This window comes from Polyodon spathula, chromosome 15 (assembly GCF_017654505.1).
Source record: "Polyodon spathula isolate WHYD16114869_AA chromosome 15, ASM1765450v1, whole genome shotgun sequence".
Classification (NCBI taxonomy): domain Eukaryota; kingdom Metazoa; phylum Chordata; class Actinopteri; order Acipenseriformes; family Polyodontidae; genus Polyodon; species Polyodon spathula.
This window is the reverse complement of record NC_054548.1, coordinates 6,691,617-6,711,197: the sequence shown is the minus strand read 5'-3', so window position 1 is coordinate 6,711,197 and position 19,581 is coordinate 6,691,617. Positions and strand designations below refer to the sequence as shown.

The 19,581-nt window shown below is 36.3% G+C and overlaps 1 protein-coding gene across 2 annotated transcripts; it reads left to right on the top strand.

Annotated features, from left to right (window-relative positions):
* Positions 1-1,664: 1,664 nt before the first annotated feature.
* LOC121327678 (interleukin-1 receptor type 1-like) lies at positions 1,665-18,086 on the top strand. Of its 2 annotated transcripts, none has more exons than XM_041271823.1 (11): positions 1,665-1,743; positions 2,473-2,546; positions 6,672-6,903; positions 9,045-9,213; positions 9,525-9,693; positions 11,211-11,276; positions 12,058-12,184; positions 13,789-13,931; positions 14,171-14,314; positions 16,939-17,106; positions 17,454-18,086. In XM_041271823.1, exons 2-11 carry the CDS (start codon positions 2,480-2,482, stop codon positions 17,768-17,770), a joined length of 1,602 nt encoding a protein of 533 aa, XP_041127757.1. In that variant the 5' UTR covers positions 1,665-1,743; positions 2,473-2,479; the 3' UTR covers positions 17,771-18,086. The 2 variants fall into 2 exon arrangements, with proteins under 2 accessions (XP_041127757.1, XP_041127756.1); XM_041271822.1 differs by having other exon boundaries at positions 1,684-1,748.
* Positions 18,087-19,581: the final 1,495 nt, after the last annotated feature.

Below are 19,581 nucleotides of genomic sequence, written 5' to 3'. Positions count from 1 at the left end.
TGAAAAGGGGCTTTGGGTCGAAACGTATGTACCCGGCTAAGCACACCGACTACCTTTTATTATTCTATTAGTGGGCATGCCTGATAATCAAGCTGTGTTTAGCCTCATTATTTAAATGTGTGGGGTTTTGTTGTTTGTCTGGTGAACTGTAGCTGAGATGAATTGAGGAAGAAGCGCTTTTTGTTTCTGTGATTTGGAGATCTAGCAGGTTTTTTTTTTTAGATACCACCTGGCACATTGGTGATCATGCACCAACAGCATCTGGGTGCTCAACTCGATTCAGCTTTGTGTCACAAAGCACGGTCACAAACACTCGCGACGCCCTGGTGGTGTCCCAAGAGGTGACGACCCTGTTACTGAGGCAAGCTATCCAAATGGTAGACTTCCTTGAACTGGAGTCCGATTTTTACTATCGATACTTCCTGGTGTCCAAATGGAATTGTGGTCTTCGACCCATTATCGACCTCAGACAGCTCAATCTGTTCCAGAGGGTCAGAAAGTTCAAGATGCTGTCCACACAGCAACACAGTCAGGACAGGTGACTGGTTCACCACAGTGGACCTGAAAGATGCCTACTTCTATGTCCCCATACTACCAGGCCACAGAAAGTACCTGTGCTTCTCTTTTCAGGGAAAAACTTACGAGTTCTGTGTGCTTCCATTTGGCCTCCTAAGTTTTTCAAAGTGCATGGATGCTGTACTGTCCCCTTGAGACTCCAGACTGTTAAATTATCTCTTGCTTAGTGACACGTCACTGCAATCTCCTACTTTGAGCACACGACAACACTTTATCTCTCAGAGCAGTTCACCTGCTAATGGATTTTTTTCAGCAGGATAACGCCCCATGCCACAATGCTAGGATTGTCCAGGAATGGTTCCACGAACATGACAGTGAATTCAGCTTACTACAGTAGCCTGTCCAGTCACCAGATCTCAATCCAATAGAGCATCTGTGGGATGAGATGAAACGAGCTATTGGGAGTAGAGATCCACTACCAGCCAACTTGACACAACTGTGGAAAGCATTGGAGTCAACATGGGCCAGCATCCCTGTGGAACGCTTTCGACACATTGTAGAGTCCATGCCCCAACGAATTGAGGCTGTTCTGAGGGCAAAAGGGGGTGCAGCTCAATATTAGGAAGGTGTTCCTAATGTTTTGTACACTCAGTGTGTGTGTGTGTGTGTGTATATATATATATATATATATAATATATATATTTATATAAATTTTCATTTCATTTATTTTTAAAAACATTATTTGGCCAACTATCTTTTCTGCCTGTAAGCTACTAAATGTATTTTATTTATTTTGTGCATTGTTTCATATTGTATCTTTAAATATGATGCAAACTATATTGCAAATGTCTCATTCCTTATCAACGGTTTTATATGTAATAATACATATGTTTTCATATATTTCACATGTGAGTTATATATGCATAACATATTCAGCATAAGACAAATATAATAGTTATATTCTGCCAGGTAAATAAGTGGGGGGTTTTTTTTGTAGTTTTTATATTGAGTGGTAGGAAGAAGACTTGGTGACAGCTACAATTGGCTTTAAGTAAAAAAAAAACCACATCATTTTGCGATCGTCCGGGAAATTCCAGCGTTGATGAATAATGAAAACGCGGGAGGGGAGCGACAGTCATGCATTAAGTATTTCCACTTCAGGCACCAGGTGAACACACATATCGGGACCCGTGAATGTGGAGGACAGATTACATTTGGATAGCCAATGTAAGGTACCTTAAAGAATATTAAGATTCTTTCAACACTACAGTTAACAAGAAAATGCTGATAATAACTTGGTTGGTTTTAAATGTTGTAAAAATTAACATAATATTTTACAAACAGAAAAATTCGAAATGACTGGGCGGTATAGTTAATGCTGTGCAAAACCATGGTCAGACACCTGCTAAACAGCATACTGTTGCATTTAATAAAAACAGTAATAGTTTATCGAGGCATAAACATTAAACACTGCATGTAATGCCTAAGCTTGCTTTCATGGCATGTTTATTGCAAAGTCAGAGCTGTGGTGAAACGAAACTGTCATATATTAGATAAGAAAGTAGACAAGAACACCTCGATTCATCTCCTGTCCATAGAGTTGCTAGGATACGCGGTAATTTGTTCTCAAGTACATTTAACGTACATAAGACAAATAATCTCTTTTGAAAAGTGTTCAGTGTCTGTGCGTGGTGTATACTATTCAAACAGACTGTATAGAAGGTGAGTGTTTAGAAATGTGTCAGCGAATAATAAAACAGACGTGTATTCTGTATGTGTATCTGCCGCAGTAAACAGCTAGCAAACATATTGCTCTTTGAACATTTTTTGCTTGACGAATTGTGGTAACTTAATGGAATGGGACCCAGGCTATATCACTACCTAGGACTGGCCCAGTAAGGCAATGCATGATGAAATATAAAATACAGGGAATAATATAACTGTTTTGTTTTACAGCAGAACAATGGATACACCACTCCTTATCATTTTCTGCTCCTGTTTTTATATGTACTTCTGTGATAACAAAGCAGGTAAGCATTGGGATAACTTCTGGCATAGTGTATAATTAGGGAGATCAAAGTAATGTATACATTTAACGTACTGTACATTTCAGTGTAAGCTAGAATGGGTTTACTTTGTCTCAAGCTATGAAAGGGTATAAGGAGTTGGCACAGCATGTTCCTGATCGAAATCCGATCTCAGAATCCAGACCTGTGAAGCATTCAGGTTTTTCCTGTTTCGTGCGTGTATTAGATAGCTAATATCTTCTAGATTTTGCAACTGGAAACCCCGATGTGTATCTTGTAGTATTTCACACCTGAGTGTGCTGTTGGCAGGTGCTGATGTTCCATTAGGATCACTCTCAAAAGTTTTGCCTCTGTGGACAGCATATTTTAGATATTAATCCAATAAAAAAATATGGTGACCCTATTATTTCCTTATAATGTAGTGACAGCCAAGAAACTTTCTAGAGACATCACTCTCTCTCTCTATATATATATATACACACACACACACACACACACAGTACACCCTCGCTATAACGAACCTGTTGAGGTACAAGCCTGTTGTTCGTTATATCGAGAGGTTTGTTCTAGCAAAAGGACAATCAAAATGAATGATAAACTGTTGGAGTAAGTTAATGAGATGAGATTAAAATAGCCCTTAAATAGTCCGTGGGCCTGCCAACATTACAACATTGTATCACTCACAGCCCCCTGTCTCTAGTCTTAGTCTAGGTGCACCTCTGGAGCTTGAATCCATTGGAGCTCCACACACACAAAGTCAACTCTCAAATTTCAAGCAAAAAAATCAGTAATTCTTATCAGGAGTCTAAGTCAAATACATGCTGTCAATTTTTACAGTGTTGCAAAGTTACAGGAAATCAAATTTCAATTACACTACAATTAAAAGTTAAAAAAAATAAATAAAGTACTGTGCATTTAATTGAAAATATGGTTGTAAGAGAACTTTTAAAAGGTATACATTGCAAATAAGCGGCACTTGAAATCTGCACGTATCAGTTTTAACACGGGCCTTTTTAAACCACAAAAACCAGATGTCCTCAATATCAAGTATTCAGCAAATCGGAAACGCTGATGACTTGCATCCACACTTTGCTGCACATGGGCTTGTATTATGGCAAAGAATAATGCACATTTCCGGACAAGAAAAACATCTATATTGGGTTTAGACAAATAGGAAAAAAAAAGATTTAGACAAATACAGGTTTTATCATTTTAAAGCATGTTTCTGGCTCTGTCCCCTGGGGAAGAACATTTAATTAAGAATGTTCTTTCCCGGCGGGGATTAAAATAATTCACACAAACAAGAAATTGTGTTAATTTAATTCGTATTATAAGAAGTCATTTACAATAAGCAACTGCTAAATTTATCGGGGACCATGTAGAAAATTCATAGTACCAGAAAACTGATTTAATTGAAGATTGATTTAATCTCTCTATCTCTCTCTCTCTCTCTCTCTCTCTCTCTTTTGTTTTTAGGTCATAGTTATTTGAAGTGGTCTTATACAAACTGCCATGTATAGCCGTTTTGAAATGTTGTATTGGTTTGGAGTTTTTCAAGCATATTGAGTAAGAAAAAAGCTATATGTGGGTCACACAAATAGATTTAAAGATTTAGATTTTTTTTGCATTCATTTTGTTTCTGGCTTGGTCCGAATGCCTTCCTTGCCCACTCTGTGCCCCAGGAAGCTGACCTCCTGCTTCATGAAATGGCACTTGTCTGGGTGTAGATTCAGAATTACCATAGCCCTCTACCTGATGAAAACCGCCACCTCGCAAATGCTCAAATGTACATGAGACTGATAAACGACATTCGAAATACATTAACTGAAAAACTACAAATCCAATTATAGAAAATAAAGTCAGCAGAGAACGATACCGCGGCGCAGAGTATTGTAGCTGTAGCCATTACAGTTTTTATTCTGCAGGTTTACATTATAATTTGTATTGTAAGCAGGGGGAACTGTTAACGTTTGACAATGTCACAATGTGTTTCTGTTCCAAAGGATATCACTCTACCCCAGACCATTGCCAAGATATTAATGGTTGTAAACTTGAGTTTAACGTAGAAACGCAGTTGAAACCATGACTATAGCGATAATGGTATTTTGGCAAATGGAATTGTCATGGCAGTATAATATCCATTCCCAATAAAGGTTGATCCATATATATGACTACAGTAGTTTTCTCTACTTCTACCCCCTGATTACTTTTTCAAAAAGTTGAATCATTCTTATAGGTATCTGATTAATTGCTGATGACCTAAATGCATATGCCACTGTCATTGGACCAAATGATACCTCTTGAGGGTTCTTAAAAAACAAAGTGTGAAACCGATTGCCTGCTGCTTCAATTTGCAACCACCTCTTGGATTGTATGTGGTTTTAAGAAATATGACAGAATACAATACTGTACCTACTGTAGCTCAAAATACAATGTTTATTATTTATATTTTTTGTCACAATAGTTTGTATGATCTTTTCAATCGTTCAGTTGTTCAGTGATGTTGTAGCTAACTCTTTGAATTATTGATGGCAGAAACAAATGGTGACAATTATTTAAAACCTAAATGTACGATAAAAGCAACATAAGGTTTAGTCCTACTTTGACTGGAAAACAGTTGATTTTGACACACATTATTTTAGCTCTGCTTGGCTTGCATCCAAGGTCTTTATTGTCTTTGCATACAGAAATGTGTGTGAGGAAGAGCCCCTTGCTAAACTTTTAGTTTAGTTTAGTAGTATGTTTAGTAGTATGTAGTAGTATTAGTATAGTATGAAGTACTGACATTTCTAATTCAAAGTTAATCATTTATCTTAATGTATGGATTGCTTCTGTGGGAAAATTCTAGATCTTCAGTGAAAAACAAAGCAGGTTTGACCTGCATATTCACTTAAGTTATGAGAACCTGTTCTTTCAGTTTGATTGTGGATTTTCCAACTTGGTGAAACTAGACAACGAAATCTTTCATTTTAGTATTGGCTGAAAAAAAAACTCCTCCTCTATATGTAAAATAGTAGAGTTTGTCGTTGAATGTAATTTTTTTGTAAAATACAGTATGTGCAAAAAAATCTAGCTGGAAACTTAGCTGCAACAGTCTTTTAAGAGGTGAATCAGTATATCTAGGGACAACTGAATAAACTATAGACAGAGAGAAGGATTTGTTTGATGTGTTTGATCTAACATAATTATGAAAAAGGAATTAATGCAGTATGTTTTTATATAAGGTGACAATGACACTAATAATAGATGTTGGGATAGATGAGTTTCCCCACACTTCTTTGACAATGCTATATGCCGACCTGAAGAATCTCCCTTTAACTACAGTGAATGATCAGTAGTAAGCTGTTGCATTTCATTTTTGTCCATGTATGTGTATGCTGCATGTTTACTTTCTACATTGCCAGACAGTAAAGTTGTGATGACTTTATCCACACAGCAAGCATCTCGAGTAGCTACAGAGGGAATACATGTGGTTATTCTTTCTCAGACATATATAAGACATTTTTTCATTACGGCAGTTGAGCCAACATTGTGTGGTAGTTAGTTATACACGTCCGAATCCCTGATTGAGTATAATGATAACTCTGTAAATTTAAATAATGTAAACTGTTGAACCTTAGACTGCTCTGTACAGATAATTACCTGCTCAGTTATTTTAACGGCTTCCAAAACAATTGTTTATTAATGCATTAATTAACTTAATTCATGCATTTACGAACTTATGAATTAAGTTAATGACATGTGGCCCTTCTGTTAATTCAAATACAGTGGTCACTAGGACCAGCTATTTACCTGTTGCAGGACTGCCACAGTACAGCAATGTAAAAATGTCACAACAATATGTGGTCTTCTTTGAAAAAGATGTGCTTCATTTGTCCTGTCACAGAGTTTCATTGGGTATTTGCTGTCCACTAAAAAGTCAGGTAAACTTCGTTTTGACCTAGACCACCAGAGCAGGAATGCTAGTGTGTTAAATCACTGCACCACCTAGGCCCCAAACATTGTTTTTATTGCTTGTAGAGTATATAATGCCTAAGTAAGTTAATTTTAAGCAATGCTTAATTTTTTATAAAATTATGTACAGTACATGTTTTTAAAACTTATCTTTCTTAATTTGTTTTCATACAGAGAACTGTATAGAGATGCGTGAAGAAGAAACATATGATGCCAGGGATGGAGAAGTTGCCAGGCTTGAATGCAATATAAATGAATCTAATGATAATTATGATTTCAACTTGTCGTGGTACAAAAATGACAAAATAATCGATGGAATAGGACAAAAAATTGAAGAGCAGAGAAATGCACTGTGGTTTTTACCAGCATCCCTCTCGGACTCTGGAAATTATGTATGTGAAGTAAGGTGAGACACTTCATCTAGACATCAGCCTCAGCATGCATTTGCAGTGTTTGCAAGTTAACATATGCTAACAACATAAATCTATGCACTAAATTCTTATTAGCACTCACAATAATATTACTGGTGCCCTTTTTCTTTTGCAGATCTTTATGTTCGTCGCTTGTGTTTCACACTTCTGTTTAGAATTCTGCTTCTTCTTCATCCCTGATAACTTCATATGTTGTAGTTCAAACTAGCAGCAACCGGGTCATGTGACCTACAGCAAAGGTACCATATTGTAGGTGGCTTGCAAATGATTACAATGTCCTCCAACTTAGCTATATGAACACGTGTATGGCGAGACATGTTTTTTGGTAAAAGAAAAAAAAAAAGTAATGTAATGATGAGGCAAAACCAGTCGTACAGCGACTGCTTTCGTCAGTGTTAGGTATTCACATGAAGACATATTTTCAACTTAATAATAAACTCCTTTCTAATGTTGAAAATGCTATGTTAATGTTACAAAATTGGAAACATACAACTTAAGAGTGTGTAAGGCCTCGCACACATAAACTGCGGTTAGCGTGACAACCGTATTAACAAACTGCAATCACTATGGTTGTTTGTTGTACACACAGGTCTTTCATTACTGAAATGAGTGCACTCCCTGTCTAACTGAACTCGGACCATCATTACACGACATTCGACAGGTTTGTGTGCTAGCAGCATGGAGGCTTTGTTTTTGTTTATGCTTTTGGAAGGAAGTACAGTGCGTAATCGATCGAGAGGATAGCTCACCATACGTAAGGTTTACCCAGTTAATTGTTATAGGAATAAAATATACTCAAATATTGATTCAAATCGCACAATTTATTTATTTGTACTTTTTGTTTAATTCATTGATTTTGAAATATATATGCCTCATTGTTGTTCGTTGTGCACAAGGAAATGTGTGATAAATGATGGCGTTACGAATTATGAAATCCACAAGCACCTACTGTAGTTGTTTTAGTGTAGTTTTAATACACACACACACACGGTTAGTGCACATTAACTAACCAAACTGAATTAATAACAAACTCGCTACTTGTTCTGAACAGGATTAACTAGTGCAGTTGTCGTTGCCTTTTACAACCGAACTGTGTGTACTTAAACCGTATTAAGAGCAAAAGGTGAACTCTCAACCACATTTAGGCTGTGTGTGTGTACAAGGCCTAAGAGGCTTTGAATTTTATTGCTTTGTCGTTTGGTTCCATTGTTGGAAAATTAACAGCTGTTTTTCTCCTTTGAAAAAATATGAGTTTACTGAAGAGTGGAGAACTACTATGACTAATGATTGAGGCCAGTGTTTTCTGGAAATGAAAATAGAATTATTTAATATTTCCAAAACTTCAAATTTTCTTATATACAATAAATTAGTACAAACAGTAACTGTTTGATCATGAGCAACAGCACAATAGCAAGTGCATGCAAAGTACTTTAAAACCAGAGTGATTGACTGGCACATCGCTTATTAAGTGTTGTCTGTGTGTAACACTGGAGAACATTAAATAATACTACACCAGATTTAAAAAACAAATAACAGAAAAGAGAAAAACCCACAAAAAACACCTCCTGAAAATTTTTATATTTTTCTAGCTAAAGATTATTTTTGATGTACCTAAAACAAGGAAAGAAGACTGAATTTAAAAACATTCCAGCAAAAGAGAAAAAAAAAGAGCAATACTTAATTTTGTAAATTATTAAAATCAGACATAGATAATTGATTTAGGAAATGTAGGTTCATTTTGGAGAAAACTGTGGCAATTCTGGCATTTTCAGGTAAACACTGGTCCTAATAAGGATGAATCTGTATTGTAAAATGTATTAATATAAATTGTTGAAATTTAGACTGTAGAATACACATGAGTTGATCAGTTAAACAGCTGTGAATAGTGAGTTTATCACAGGTGAATGACTCATGACCCTCAGCTAGCTCTAATTTAGGCCTCAGCCTTTTCCTCCAGGGTTCAAAAGCATTGGTTGCTTTGGAATGACAATGGCATGAAGGTTGCCAGTTGCAGCAGTGAAGCAGCATTCCAATTGGGCATTTCCAATTAGCTAGAAAACATGGGTACAGATTTTTGAAAACAGTAATTTGAAGTCTTCATCTTTATACTTCACAGATTCTCAACATCCTGCTACAAGTTAGAAATGAACCTGTCTGTGAAGGCCCAGGGCTTCTATATTAATACCTTGGATATAATGGAATACTCAAAACCTGCTGTTATCCCTTGCTACATACTGAAGTATGTTGTTGATTTAGACAAGAACCCAGACGTTAAGTGGTTTAAGGTATTGTATGCTGTGATGTTGGTAGTGGGTTTTTTTTGTTTGTTTGTTTTTTGCGGGATGGATGGCAATTGTATTTTCCTGTTTTTACTTAGATATTTGCTTCCTGCTAGAAGTAACATATAAATCTGTATTTTGACATCATTTCCATCTGATACAAGCTCCCTGTGAGCCAAGAACTCATTGCCCCTGTGGGCTTCCAGCCAAGAAGTCAGGGCAACTAGCGTTAGAATAAGCTGCCAATTCCACGACTCGCCCTACACTTCACATGGCATAATATTTACTTTTAATACATTTTGACTGTTTTGTTGCAGAACTTTGAACCTTTTCAAGTAAATGGAAAAAAAGTTAAAAGGATTGAAAATACACTTCTCATATCTGATATGAACCACAATGATGCTGGAAATTACACCTGTCAAATAACCTTTACATACAAGGGGAAAAGATATACTATGTCAAGTAATACTGAGATAACACTTCAAGGTAATGTCAATAAAACAAATGTGCAGGTAATACTGAGTATACATACAATGTATTAAAGTTTTTACCTTTTAATATGTGTGGTGGTGTTGCTTTAAAAGTGAGTTCTGATGTTTCTTAAGAAAGTACACAAAGTCATTTTCTTCAGTTAATTATAGGTTTATTATAACACATGCAGGGAATCATGTCCCAAGTACAGAACAGACACATTTCAAATTATTATGACTTTACAAGATGTTAAATACCCCTTAACACAGGGCGGTTCCCCTCTCCGTCTCTGGCACTTAGCCAATGGTAAACCGCTCTGTTACTGGCTGTTGGTACTTTTACATGCCACCCATCCAGCTAAAGCCTGAATTTAAAAGGGTCCTGTGAAATTCAAAGTAACCAGATCTTACCTTGTTTCCCCGGACAGACTGTGAGATTACAGGGGGAGAGATAGTTAAAGACGTATTCCTTCTTACTAGAACAAGAGAGTTGTAAAATGGTTAAGAAGGTCCGCCCATGTTGTTTGCATGATCTGAGTGAGAAACTTAAACATGAAGGAACAGAAAAGTTCCGGTTTCTTAAAGCACACACATACACAGAAATTAAAGTAGTGTGTGTGTACCCCAACTGAGACGTGTTCAAAAGATGGGATGGTATGTGTTTGGGGTGGCCTTGCAAATGGCTCATCAGCAAGAGATTACCATTTATGTTAACCAGCTATTGTGTTTATTATCTTGAGTGTGCCAGGTTTTTTTTGCCAGCAGTTGTTCATTGGAGAAGGTGCTATTGGTTAATTTAACAATCTTCTCAAGAATATGCAACTTCAGACGACATTACCACTTGCTCCCACTTCCTCTGCTAATCCTTATGAACTAAAAGCATATAGGAGATTTGTGAATTTAGTCACTCAGTGCACAGAAAAGCAGCCCCAGTGGTTGAAAAATGACACAAGTTAGAAAGCCTTGTAAATAACAATGAAGATGAAACAGTATTAGAGAATTATACAAAACAAGATATTAAAAATAAAAATTTAATTATTCCCACAAAAATGTAAAAGTACTCCTTCTAACTCTCACTTTACTGAATTCCAAGGTGAAAACCAATAACAGAAGCATTGGAAACTATAGAAACTTGCAATGCAATTCTATAATAATTGCTAGAATGCCTTAAAGTTCACCTTTAATACTAAGAGCCATTCCAATAACAAATCTTAAACTCTTAAAACATCACAGCCCCCCAAAGCATGCCAGTCAATGCACAGGACTGCCATGCTAAAGCTTTATAAATACAGCTCAATATGTTTCACTTGGTGTTAAAATTGATGTTTAAATATTGGGAAAAAAACTGAGTTATCAAAATGTTAACAGCATTTAATATCCATTGTATAATGCAAAGAGTGAATGTTCATTTGTGTAGTTTAATTGTGTAGATAATGGAGTGAATTAATGTGTCAAACAAGTTTTTTTCACAAAATCTATTTCTCCCAATTAAAAGGTATAATGTACACTCATAAGCTATTTTCTTGTTGACAGATCCAGTAAAGCCCTTAACACCACACGTGATATATCCACAAAACGAAACTCTTCAAGTAGAATGTGGTATGTAACAGTATGCTGTTACTAAAGTCTTAAACCCATGAATGCTATACGACAAGCAGTTATGTAGCCTAGGCAGCAATAATTATCTGTTATTTTGTATGAAAAACCCTTAAAATGCTTGTCATTCATTGTCATTTTAAAGAAGTATCCTATATTTGAATCCTGAAACATTCCGCTTGCACTGTGTTTAAATTCCATGCAAACTGGGATGAAGGGCCGGTGTAGAGTAGATTGTAGCGCTAACAAGGGGTTCAGAAAGTTGTTCACCCAGTTGCGTTTCACAGAGACTTGTACAGAACATTTCATATCGATTTTATAATGCATATAATAATATTATAATTATAATATATATGTGTGTGATTTAATCAGCTGCTGAACCCAGCCAGCGGAGCTTGATCTACAGTAGGCACAAGAATGCAGAGTTGCCAGAAAACAGGGATTGTTACATTTACTGTGTTACCTTTTATATAAACACAGTGAAAGTATGCATGTTTCAGGATTCAAATATATGATAAAACATTGTTTTCTGTATAATTCTCTGATGTAAGTCGACAGTTATACACAATATCTTCACCCAGTCTACTTGAACTAACTAATCATGAGTAAATGGAAGCGTTTTGTGTCAGTATAATTTCCATCAGCATAATGCAGATACAGGTAAGTATAGCAGGTATGAATAGCTTAGGCAGTGAGGCTGGAGAATACATTTAAAGGTGGATTGGAAACCACAACCAGGCTTTTATATGAATATATTTGATCAACTTTGGCTTCTCTTCCCTAGGCTCTGAAAAAATCTTAACTTGCAGAGCATTCATAGGAATTGGTGAATATTTAAAGCCAATCATATACTGGACTGTAAATAATACACATCCTGAGATGTACAATGAAATGAAAGCACTACCTGGCATGTAAGTAAAATTGACCGTACAGTCTGTGTGAAAACAGTCCTGTGAAGTGTGGTTATTACCGGTTCTGTTACCTAACAGTAGGTCCCCTTAAAATTGAATTTTAAAAAGCCTGCAGATGATAAGTGTGCACATTTTTCAAACAATAAATATCTGGGAAACTAAATACTTATGTCAATGTCATTCAAAGAAAATAATAATTGCATGCTTGTGTGAGTAATGTTCTTGTTTGTATTGTTTGTATAACTTGTATAAGGGATATTTCCAATCATTGGGGAATGAAAATGTACCTGCCGTGAGACATGGCATACATGTTTTGAAGGTCTTTATTATGTTTAGCTTTTAAATTGGTAGCTAACGTTCATTGTTACCTAAGTTAATTTTATGACTCTTTGGGGTAGGTGTATTAAAGTGTTGCGCCTGTCGCAAACCAGTTGCAAACGAGTTGGAAGTCTTGGGTGAAATGTACTAAACAAGCACAATGCTATTTGCGGCTTTTTAGGGAATGCTTTGCAGCAGCAGTTTCTGTTTGTAGTTCAAGCGTAGATGAATACGTAGTTATGGGCAAATTCGCAAAAAGGGGGCAGAGATGGTACAAATTAGGGTTCTGAAAAATTATAACGAAATGTACGAAAGCTTTCGGCAATTGCGACACAATTGCATCAATTTGTTTAGAAGTTTTGAAAGCATGTTTTAAACAGTCATAATTGTTGCTGGCATTTCTCAGTCCGCTTTTTCTCATGCATTGCCAGTTGTGCTCAATGCATTTCTGAGGCGAACACATAAGTACCTATTTTTTCCTAACAGCAGGGTGTAACTACAAGCCTTAAACTCATTGTTATTCAATTTAATGATAATACGAATTAGTGGTATAATGCAAAATGTGTTGCTTGTCCTTTGAAATTCATATTAACAAGAATTGAGTGTGTAAGTATCATAACTTGTCAATGTGGCACCATGATCAATTTTTTTGTTAATTGTCTAGGCTGCCACGCTAATAATAATAATAATAATAATAATAAAACGCTAAAGTCATTTAGTCTCAATTTAAAATAATCTTTTATTCACACTGTACACCAATGTGTACAATGATTGCAGCAGCATGATTTATTTTTTGTTACCATACCAGTAACCTACAGGCTAAAGTAAAAAGTGCGCTAGGTTTTCATTTGGTTTTACTACCGTACCATACAGGCGTATAAGAACATAAGAAAGTTTATAGACGTATTTTTTTAAAGCTCACACCTTCTAACAGAAACAATGTTGTTTTGATTCTTGCACCCTTGCATGTTAGACGTTATCCTTCAAGCACCCTCTGCTGCAGCAAACCCCAACTCAACTCCTGCTGTTTATTTGAACAGTGTCGCCCGACTCTCGCAACACAGATCTCGCTAAGAAGACGTAATAAATATTTAAACAAGTATATTGAGGCTCTTTTCATTAACAAGTAAATTTCTCTTAATACTTACGACAGAATGTATGTAGCAGTATGTTTGCGCTGTGACTGGCCCATGCTAGTACACCTACCCCTTTGTTATTACAAAGTTCCTTAACATAAGTGCATTTTGCTCACATTAAACTGCCATTTTCCAATGTTCTGTTTTCAGAACAAAAAAAGAAAATGATACACATTATGCTGAAATAAAACTGGTAATATCAAAAGTGACACCTGACTTGTATGAAATACCATTCAAATGCATTGCTAAAAATGCAGCTGGAATAGATGTTGGACATTTACAACTGCAGCCAGGTTTGTTTTTTGTGTTTACTGGAACATTTTGTTGTTTTTTTTTTTACTGTTCCTTTACATTTTTCTTATGTTTGCAATTGATATGTGTTGATCTTATTGAAATTCAATAAAGCGCAATGTAGCAACATCGAAATGGAATAATCCACCTACTGTAACAATAGTATACCCAGTACTACAGGAGCCAGTGTTTACAAAACTAAAATAATTTTAATGAAAGATTTGTCAATCTTGTTTTCCAGCAAAAGACAGGAATTGGCACCTGCTTTTCATTGTGCTTGCAATATCTGTTCTGGTAATGCTGGGTGTAGTCATATATAAATTTTTCAAGATTGATATTGTCCTTTTCTACCGAGAAATATGGAACAGAACCCGAACAGCACATGGTAAGTACACAATTGAACTGCATCTTATAGATTCTACTTCTTTTGTAATAAACCTTAAATATTATTTCAGCATTCAGTCATTTAAAGTATACAAATGATTGGGCCAATTCATAGCTTAACTCATGAGTTAAGAATTCATTTTCTATGTATAGCATAGTTTACATGTTGCATATAATTCAAGGTTCTTATGATATTGTTACACTTTGATGATGTTGTCAAAAACATTGGACGCACAAGGCATTTTCATAAGTATTCTCATGCTAGAAAGGTGTGGGAATTTGTTTATGATAGCATGCTTACACCTTATTCACAAAAAAAACACAAAATATCATGAATCTACATGTGCAAAGTAAAAGAAGGCAGAAGAAATGAAGCACAGCGCTGGTCCAGGCAGGGAACTCACTTTTAATCAATCAATCAAATCAAGCTTGTTAAGTGTTGATAACCAGACAATTGTACTCGAAATAGCAACACCTTATCACTAACAACGTAATTACATCAGGGAAGGGATTCAAATCACACCTGATCCATTACCTCCCTGCTGGGAGTTACAGTTCATCTCCTCCTCTGCCTCCTCACGTTTTCCTGCTTCGTCTCAGGGTGGAGGGCAGCTATCTGCCCCCTGCCCATAGCTTTCTTGCAGTCAGCCATTTATCAGCAGAAAAATTTATGGGCAGGGCTTCCCTGAGGCGAGGCCAAAGATGTATTATATGTTAAATGTGTTCTCCACTGACATATAATATGCATAAATGTGCTATCATGTCTAATCTGTAACACATATTTTATCTTTCACGTGAGTTCCCTAAAGTGCCATACTGTTAAACCAAGCAGTAGGAAGAGGTCTGCCATTTGTTGGTTACATGGAAGGCGTTGGAGAGCAAGATTTAAGCAGGGGAAATCCTGTCCATCCCCTTATCAGATGCTGAATAAATTCAGACAAGTTAATCAGATTTACATGTTTGTTGAAAGGTTTCACCTCACATGGCAGACAATATCAGAATTATGCGAAGCACTTAGACTCGAACTGGAATCTGTACCGGGCAACATTTGCAATATCTATTGAGGCTAAGGTTTTATCAACAAGTTTAAGTAGAGGTTACAGTGCTGCATATTCTGTAATTTTACAGCATTTTTTAATTGTGTCATACACCAAAATACTACACATTCCTATTGTACATAAGAATATAATTCATTCCTTTGTCATTTTATATCTTTACAAGAGTTTGGTAAGACCTATTTTATAGAGTATAACTTGTCTGTGATCCATTCCAACATTAAGAAGCTTGAGTCTGCAAATTTTACTTATGATAACTTTCTTAGTCGCCCCTCTGGCAGAAGGTCCTATGTTATCATTGCTCACTTGTACAAGGTTTTGCAATCATTGTGTTGTACCTCTGTGTCAGTCTGTGTTCGTACAAGACCTCTGACAAGCATTCCTTGTCACCTTCGGTTGCGTCAGGTGTTCTTTCTTTGGCACAGCCTTGGGGTTATGGAATGCCCTTCAGGATTCCATTGTGTCATTGTCAAGCCTGTCCAGGTCTGCGCTTGGGATGTACTTGTTTTAGTTGTAATGAAATCATAACTTTGTATCTTTCTTTAAACATATTCATATAAGAACATAAGAGCATAAGACAGTTTACAAACCAGAATAGGCCATTCAGTCCATCTTGCTTGTTTGGTTGTTAGTAGTTTATTGATCCCAGAATCTCATCAAGTAGCTTCTTGAATGATCCCAGGGTGTCAGCTTCAACAACATTACTGGGGAGTTGGTTCCAGACTCCCACAATTCACTGTGTAAAAAAGTGCCTCCTATTTTCTGTTCTGAATGTCCCTTTATCTAATATCCATTTGTGACCCCTGGTCCTTGTTTCTTTTTTCAGGTCGAAAAAGTCCCCTGGGTCGACATTGTCAGTACCTTTTAGAATTTTGAATGCTTGAATCGCCGCATAGTCGTCTTTGTTCAAGACTGAATAAATTCTAGTTTTTTAGCCTGTCTGCGTATGACATAACTTTTAAATCAGGATTAGTTCTGGTCGCTCTTTTCACTCTTTCTAGAGCAGCAATATTCTTTCTATAGTGAAGCGACCAGAACTCAACACAATATTCTAAATGAGGTCTTACTAATGCTTTTTACAATTTCAACATTACTTCCCTTGATTTAAATTCAACACTTTTCACTATATATATATCCGAGCATTTTGTTAGCCTTTTTTTTTTTATAGAAAACTCTCTGAAAATATAAGTTTACTGAAGAGTGGAGAAAACTCTTTGAAAATATGAGTTTACTCAACAAAGAGGACCCTTGTAAGCCGGGGAGACCAGATACCAGATATTCTCTTCATCTTTTCGATTTGTCCGCTATTCTACTTTCCGTTTCCCCTTGGGTGAAGTAATGTAGCTTCCCAACCTTGGCGGTCGATTGGTTCGGCCTCGCCTCTGTGAGGGTGGTTCTGTGTGAGCTAAGAGGAAACCCTGTCCTTCTGCTAAAGTCACAAGCACTTATCTACTATTTCAATTCCCGAGGTTCTTCCTCCACACAGCCCTTGCTCCTGTCCCAGGAAATGTTAATACTTCTAAAAATACTTTTGTTATAATTAACAGTTAATATTACTGATTATGTTAAGTTTCAGATGGAAAGCTCTATGATGCATATGTGATTTATCCCAAAATTGACACATTGAGTTCAACAAGAAGGGCTGAAACATTTGCACTGCAGATACTTCCTGACATGTTAGAGAACAGATATGGATACCAATTGTTTATCTTTGAAAGAGATCAATTACCTGGAGAAGGTGAGTCTTGATATGTGTATGGTTCTTTACTGTACCTTTTATGTGGCTGCATTTGAATGCAAAAGGGCAGGTTTCACAGTAAAAAAAAAAAAAAAAAAAAAAAGAAAAAATTTTGTTAGTCATTTTTGAGGTTTAAAATAAATTTTGCTAATTTTGTTGTCAACACTATTTTTTTTTATTTTTTTATTGTAATTTAACTTTGAACACCATGAACCATGAACACCATTCCCTGATTTTTTCCTGGAAGCACAACATCAGTGAGCAAGTGTTCTTGAATTGTTTTTACTACAATAATTTGATTGTTGATTGACAATTATTTCCTCTTTCTAAAACAATTCTTGTTCCAGTTCACAACGTTATTGACGAGACCATCAGAAAAAGCAAAAGGCTAATCATCATCCTCACTCCTACATGCTCCTGGGATGAACACTGGCAGACCACTTTTGAACAGCAGATTGGATTATACGATGCTCTGATACAGGATGAAATCAAAGTGATTCTCGTCGAGATGGAAAGGGAGATCAATTACTCAGATCTTCCTGAATCAGTCAGATATATAAAAAAAAAGCAAGGCGCCTTAAGGTGGAAAGAACACCATGAGAAACGTGTGCCACATAATTCAAGGTTCTGGAAACAGTTAAGATATCGCATGCCATGTGAGTGAACCTACACAAGTTCTTTTTTTACCGGAAGTCTGTTGTGATATACAGACACAGACGTGATTTTAAATTTTAGTTTCATTGGTACGAAACTCACTAACCATAATGGTTGGAGAGACAATGTAAAATACAATGTCATTTTGTTATTGTTTTGATTGTTATTAAGAATGTATTTCTGTACAAAATTACCTAGGTAGAGTGTTTATAGAAAACAAGTAAAATGTAACCATTAAATGATCTGTGTGTTAGTGGGCGGGGTTGAACCGAGCTGTGGACTGTGTGTCTGGAGAAGAGTGCGCTAAATAAAAGCATTGAACCGAAGTAAGCATCTCTCTAGTTTTCTTCCTCTTGCACAACACACTACAATATATGTAAGCAATAAGGCACGACTGTGTGTAATATATTGCCCGGGGCGTGGTGATGTTAGAGTTTATACCAGTGTGTATATCTAGCATGGGATATATTTTTGTTATCCCACTGGAGTGGGATAACATGCTTACTGGGACTAGTTTTGAATGTGTCTTTGTTTGCATTCCAAACCAATGGCGTGCTGTGAAATTCAGGACGGAGCTACATGTCGGTACAACCACCAACACGGTGTCATTCGCATAGATTTAAATAACAAACACACTGCTTATACTGTACAAATCGCTCTTATTAACACTCGAATGACCAAGGCGGTCATTTTGACTATTTTCTGAATTTTAATTTAAATTGCGGTGTGTGTGTTTAAGATACAGAGCTGTGCTTTCCTGACTTTTACTAAATATATGTACTAATTCCCCTGACAAAGAAAGAATTGCGTAGCTGCAAAAATTAACAAGACAAAATACTGTCATACCCATTCAGAGCAGAAGTGGTCAAATTGACTGATACATATGAAACATTATAACAATTAAATGTTGAAGTATTATTTGTATTTATCAGTCGGGACTTGCAGCCATATGTATTGAAGTTTGATTGTATAAGTCTGCATTCCTCAAGGTCTTGTTTCAGTGAGCCTCCTGACAGCGCATCAACCAGCCTGGTTAGGCTACTATAAGTCAACTGTTTTTGTAAGACTGTGTGATGGAGTTGATCAAAACCCTTGAGCCTGGCAGGGGGTGGAGAATACAGAAAAGGAATACTGGTGTTCAGGTAGGCTCCTTCTCTAATCTGTTGCTGGAAATACTCACTGACTCTGAAAACAGCACAGATGTGTGGAAAGTGGCAGATGTGGAAGCAAATCCATATTATATTATTGTACTGAATAATCTGTTATTGGGTTTATTTTGTTAAAATTGTTCCTTTCAGAAAATTAACACTGGCCATGCACTAGTAGCTAAATAAGGCCCATTGTGTTTACATTATATTTTGCTTTTTAACCAATGGAGCTTGAAGATACAATTTATAATAACTTTGTGTTGGGTGAAGGTGTAGCTGATGCATGCATATTTGACTCACTGAGGCAGATAGATTTCCAAAGGGGCTCTTTAAAACAAACTGGATAGCCCAGCTGTACCTTTCTTCATTTCATACGTGTGGAGGCTGTTCTAGTAGTTCACTTTATACTGAATTTGAGCCTTCATAAGATAGGATTCTTAGTTTACACAAAGCATAGCAAAGTGTAATGAAGGCTTATTAAAAGTGTAGATATGCCACAGTAAAGCACAGGCAACTATGGCATGTCATACAAAAAGTATGGCACCAACATAAATAACCATACCTTTATAAAGAACATCAAGTACCCAAGATTGTGTGGTAAACTGCACTTAGGGTATCGTTGATTGCAGACGCCACACAAAAACAAACGAATGGACTTGGAAACATAATATTC